We start from the raw sequence: 6,065 nt of genomic DNA, 5'->3' as shown, positions 1-6,065 counted from the left end.
AATCTGTTTTGCAGGCTGGTATATTTCATAACCAAATTGAGTATGTAGGCCAACTATCGCATGTGTCTCCGTGCAAGTGTATTCGTCCGCTGAAACCCAGACATATTGTTTACAATAAAATATGAACATTTTCAAAGACATCAACCATTTCGTATCTGCCAACTAGTTTTGTTGACGTACAGCTCTGCTCGAAGTTGAAGTATGTCATCTATTTTTCTTCAAACACATAAGAAAACTTTGCACTCATTTGAGTTGTTTGGCTCCTTAAAAAATTTGCAAACTTCCGGACGTACGATCCCTAGATGGCTTTCGAGCTTCGCTCGACGCCATAAAAACCAATTGTCTACAAACCAAGATGATTTCCCGTTGCATGATAAGTAATGCAAATATCCTCATAAATATAATGTGTCAGAACTATGGAAACAGTTTATAAGACGTAGTTTTACTCATTTGAAAACTATCAAAATTGTTGTAGATTTCATAAAATTCATCGTATACGAAGGGGCCCAGACTGTAGTTATAGCACGTCATCCTTTTACTTTCTCTGTACAAATATTTTATGTATTTCGAATAATCAATCAAAAAGCCAGCTTCAGTCGTAGAATTACAAGCAAGACACATAGCTCACAATTCTGCTAGGTTTGAGTCTTGTTTTTGTTTACACGAGTTTATTAGATTTGACTTAAGATTTATAAACTTGACACTTGCTATTCAGGATTTAAAATGTAAACGAACAAAAGCATGGCCCACTCTGTGTACATGCATAGAATTGTGAGCAAAGCTCTATATATTGCTAATAACTCAGCTTGACACTCAAATATGGTTAGTAAATAGAAAAATGTTAGAAAAAAAAGAAGATGGGTGAATAAGGCGTGTAAACTGACCATATTAGGATATATAAGATACTATAAAATTAAAAAATGAACAAATCTCATAATTTCATTCTCAATTATTGAAAACAATGTATATTTACCATAACATCGATTTATAACCTTTGAATATGTTAAATATTTAGAATAGGTTGATTTAAACTGGCGTATGCGTGTAAAAACCTCCAAATAGTGTCATTTTTAGAACTTAAATGCCTTTTCTTTTATAGAGTGGGTCTGGGCTCCATATTTTTGTCATTGTCTTTATGAGGTTTAAAGGAAATCAAACCGATTTCAATCATCAAAAACGTGGAGAGATGACCCACTATACTTTAAAAATGTCATTTTGTATCCCAACAATTGAACGTTTTAGAGAAGTACTACAAGTCCCTCAATTCATGGTTGAAGTTGCATTTAGCATTTAACAATGATGTTTGTTGTGACTGAAATGGCTCAGTGGTTAGAGCACCAGACATGAGGTAACAATATAGAGCTAGGGTTTTTGGTTGTGGGTTCGATACCACCAACACTTTAGAATTATTTTTTTCTTACCTTTTGTTAAAATATTCAAAACTGAATATAGTTAGAAAACGTGCTTTTTTAAACTTGTAATAAAAGATCATCAAGTATATTTGGTTAGAAAAAATTAATAGGAAATTGTTTTTTACGACAAAACCAAATGGGCATTTGCGGTATCTTGTTCCCCCATCTTCTTAGAAACAATTTACACAGAGAAAACAGAGAAAAAAGCATTAAAACAAAGGAAGAACATGCATCAATTACTTTTCAAAATGAATCATATATATATATATATATATATATATATATATATATATATATATATATATATATATATATATATATGCACACACACAACTGTGTTTAGTTGTCTAGCATCAGCATTCTGGCTTGCTTTGTACGAGATTTCATGGTACATTGTAAATACAACTGTCATAAGGATCTTCCACTGGATTTTTTCAATAAAACGTTTTCGCAGTACGTTGTTGAAGGGTGCGTTTTGTACCAATTAGCAATGTTTCTTATGGACAACTTCTGTTACACAATCTAATCCATCTACTCTAGACAGACAAGGGTTAATGCTCTTCTTCTCCTTGAAGAAGTGAATTCTTTCCCTTGGCAACTGATGTTTCAAATCGTGTACATTGAATGGATGGATCATTTGAAAAAGTCAAAACTTATTCGTTTAGTGTCATTTACACTTCATAATTATTGAAGACGGCTTCAAAGTTTATTGCCCTGACCTCTTCTGCAAAGCAGCAAAGGCTTTGCTGTTCTTGTTCTCGTAGTAGACTTAGATATACCCCTTTCTCCGTCTAAAAACGACCACACCAAAATCTCAAAAATTTTAGGTAAATTTTTATTGGTTAAATTATGTCACACAATGTATGTTAGGCAATTTTAAAAAGGCAGCACTATGGAGTATGAAATCAGTTCTTTAAAAACTAAGATCTGTATAAGATATATTTATGGTTCTTTTTGTCAAACTGTTGGTAATTTTGAAATTTCATATTACAGTAATTTATAACCTATGTGGTTATAACATTTACTTAGGAAATTTTATTTATTGTATGGTCTGCCAAATCTATTGAGAGAGTACTGGTGGTTGCCACCGAAAAGACAAGATGACAAGGCTACCACACATGTACCTGCACATAATAAAAGATAATGAAAATAAACACTATTTATGTTTAATATTTCAAAAAGGAGCACATTTCGATTTATAAAAATATTGAAAGCACATCACAGTAATTATAAATTCATAGTGCTTAGCATCAGCATTAGGTTTGGAATGATCAGTTTTCCAATAGCCGTTGGTCGAATTTGCAAAGAGGAATGTAAAAAATAAAAGGGAACAGTTTCTCTATTTGGATTTTCTTAAGTATTACAATTTTTAAGCTCGCCTTCCAAACTTAACTCTTGCTCCAAAAGGTATCTTGGTTTCTTAAATCTCTCCTTTAAATGTGCAGTCATCTTTCATTCAAATTGAACAGCAGAACAAAAGAATAAGGTTTTTAAACATTATATTGGTATACTCTATCAGACCATGCAATCCACCACCATAACTAGAGCCCTTGCAAGGGTGTCATGAAACTTACAGTTTTAATAGACAGCTTTATGGTATTTCTTAACTAAAATACAGTCACTTTAAAATCAGTATATTAATTAAGTAGAAGTAAAGAATTTTTTAAAATCATTATGTACAGTAACTCTAATACGCCATTTTGTCCCCATCCTGGTGCCAAAACTCTATCTAGAGGGACATAAGATTTACAATTTTGGTAGAGGGGTTTATGTACTTTCAAAATGTGCAATCAGTTTCTAAAAGAAGATTTTTAAAACATTTTATTACGTAATTATGTAGACCATTTACATGTATATGGCCCCGCTCTGAAGTCAAAGACCCATTCCAAGGGGACATGAAATTTACAGTTTGGTAGAGGGCTTTCTGGTCAACATCATTCAGTTTTTCGGTCAGATGTGCAGAAGTAGAGATCTTTGAAGATTTTTGAAAAATGTCAAAAGGGCCCCTATGGAGCAAAAGTCATGTAATTTACAATTTATGTTCCTCTTACCCTGAAGATGCAACATATTACATTTGAAAAGAATTGGCCGGGAAGTTAAAAATAATCAATTCTTAACACATGCCGACTGACGGATACCAATTGCAATAGATAGGTCACTTGAGTAACTTGGGTGACCTACAAATTAAAAATCATCTACGTTAAATATAAATTTTAAGTTCTTGACAGAGTTCTACTTGCACCCCATTACAAGTCAAACTGATTTGAACAAACTATATTCTACTGTTATATAGAATACAATATATATATATAAATATGAAATTTACAAAAGATTCAGACACCAGTTCTATCAGCGTACAAAGTCTTAACCATATAAAACAAGCAGCTTTTTACAAAAGGCTAGCTAAAATTCGATAAAAATTATAAGATGTTATTTTGAAAGGAATGAAAAACTTATAATAATAATGATTGCAAAGTCAAAACAAACATCAAAAGACATTTTTAAAAACCCACTAAATACATGCTGGTATACCGGTGATCAATGGTATATCTCGTTGGTTTGCTGTGGATGTTCATGATAATTCTATTTGAATGTAATAAGGTAGTCTGGGTAGCCTTGCGTGTCATTAAAGATGATGAACATTTCTGGCTTACTAACGTTATTGACAACAGAATCATACAAAATGTGAGACTGCTGTCCCTTTTTTGCAGGTGGCACCCTCATTCCCTTTTGTCCAACCGTATAATCCCCGGTAAGGACTTTACATAGGTATATTCTTTTGTGTCCTTTGCTATCGGGATGGGAATAAGTGTCTAATACAGAGTAGTTGGCACTCACAGCAAAATACACCCCTTCTCCATATTTTGTAGCTGCAAATATAGAAAATAATATAGTTATAATCATCATCTGGAGGTAAAGCACTCTTTCCCATTAGTATTTTAATTTAGTTTATTCTAAAATGATACCAATTGGCCTTAACGGTCATCTGAGTAGCATATAACCCATATCATTAAGGTCTTCCGTTTTCCAACGGAAGACCTTATTGTTTTCGTTCGGTTTCTTTTTCCCTATTATTATTTTTTTTTCTTACAAAATTTGTGCAGGCGATTTCTCGGAAATGGCTGAACCGATTTTCGTGAAACTTTCAGATCTAATAGATATTAATCCGAACTTAAAATACATTGTTTTACTTTGATGACGTCATTTCCGTTCTTGAGAAAATGAAGTGTTAACGATTTTCAGAGGGTCGGCTTGTCCAGGGATCTCCTCCTAAACGGTAAAAGATATTGAGTTCAAACTTTCAGGGATTGTAGACAAGAGATTGTAGATGTGCAATTTGGCATTCATATTTGTTATGCTCAAAAGGCGTTAAAGCTCGCCCGGTCCCGAAAATTGAGACTGAAAAAACGTCGTAATTTTTAATGGTTTTCTTAGTTTTCTGAAAAATATTTTGTTAACACATGTAACGCAAAAAAGGTTTATATTTACAAGACCTTTCATTTGATATCAAGAAAAAGGGGCTGGCCCCTAAAATTAGAGAACCAAAGGGCTCTAAAGTCTTTAATCTGTAGCCCCTTGCTGAGAGATATTTTGTGAAATGTTATAGAAGCAAATATGTTTATCTCACAGTTATGTATCCAAGCAATGTAACGATTTTGTCGTGTATTACGTAATCAAGGGTTTTTAGGGGCCAAAAGTCCAAAATTTCGATCACTCATATCTCAGAAAGGAAAAATATTTTGTAATGCAACACAGAAGAAAAGTTGTTCTAATTAATGTTCTTACCAATATGCAACCTTCAAAATTTTGTTAAACGGCCCCTATAAGGAGATAAGGGATCGGCCCCTAAAACCTTCTTTCTCATATATCTCCAGAATGGTAACAACTTTCTAAACACTTGTTGAATAAAATTTGTTTAGAATTAAATGACCTTTCATTTTATATCAAGAAAAAGGGACTGGCCCCTCAAATAAGGGGACCAAAGGGCTCTAAAGTCTTTAATCTGTAGCCCTTTACTGAAAGATATTTTGTGAAAAGTTATAGAAGCAAATATGTTTATCGCACAGTTATGTATCCAAGCAATGTAATGATTTTTTCATGCATTACGTAATTAAAGGTTTTTAGGGACCAAAAGTCCAAAATTTTGATCACCCATATTTTAGAAAGGAAAAATATTTTGATATGCAATACAGAAGAAAAGTTGTTCAAAAGATGTTCTTAACCATATGCAATCTTCAAAATTTCGCCAAACGGCCCCTATAAGGAGATAAGGGATTGGCCTCTTAAACCTTATTTCTCATATATCTCCAGAACGGTAACGAATTTTTAAACACTTGTTGACAAAATGTTTTCAGAATTAAATGTTCTTTCATTTGATTCCAAGAAAAAGGGGCTGGCCCCTTAAATTAGGGGATCAAAAGCCTCTAATTTTTTTTATCTATAGCTCTTTAATGAGAGCCATTTTGTGAAAGGTTATTAATGCTTGATTAGGTATAATACGTTTCTATATCCTAACAATATAATGATTTTCTCTTGCGTTACCCAATTAGAGTTTTAGGGACCAGATGTAAACAGAATTTATCTTTTCAATCTTGATTGGAGGAAATGCAAGCATTTAAAAAAGCAGTGTAATAGAACTTATAAAAAGCGATG

At 32.9% G+C, this 6,065-nt stretch overlaps 1 protein-coding gene across 2 annotated transcripts in view; it reads right to left on the bottom strand.

The window, feature by feature from the left end:
- Window positions 1-2,231: 2,231 nt before the first annotated feature.
- LOC128179733 (kinesin-1 heavy chain-like) overlaps window positions 2,232-6,065 on the bottom strand; it is a 30,418-nt gene continuing 26,584 nt past the window's right edge. For both annotated transcript variants that reach the window (XM_052847279.1, XM_052847280.1), the window contains exon 14: window positions 2,232-4,282. In XM_052847279.1, coding sequence (XP_052703239.1) covers window positions 3,996-4,282 — 287 coding nt within the window. In that variant the 3' untranslated portion in view covers window positions 2,232-3,995. The remainder of the gene's footprint in view (window positions 4,283-6,065) is intronic.

This window comes from Crassostrea angulata, chromosome 4 (assembly GCF_025612915.1).
Source record: "Crassostrea angulata isolate pt1a10 chromosome 4, ASM2561291v2, whole genome shotgun sequence".
NCBI classification, from domain to species: Eukaryota; Metazoa; Mollusca; class Bivalvia; order Ostreida; family Ostreidae; genus Magallana; species Magallana angulata.
The sequence above is the reverse complement of the archived record's forward strand: the minus strand, read 5'-3'. Positions and strand labels throughout refer to the sequence as shown.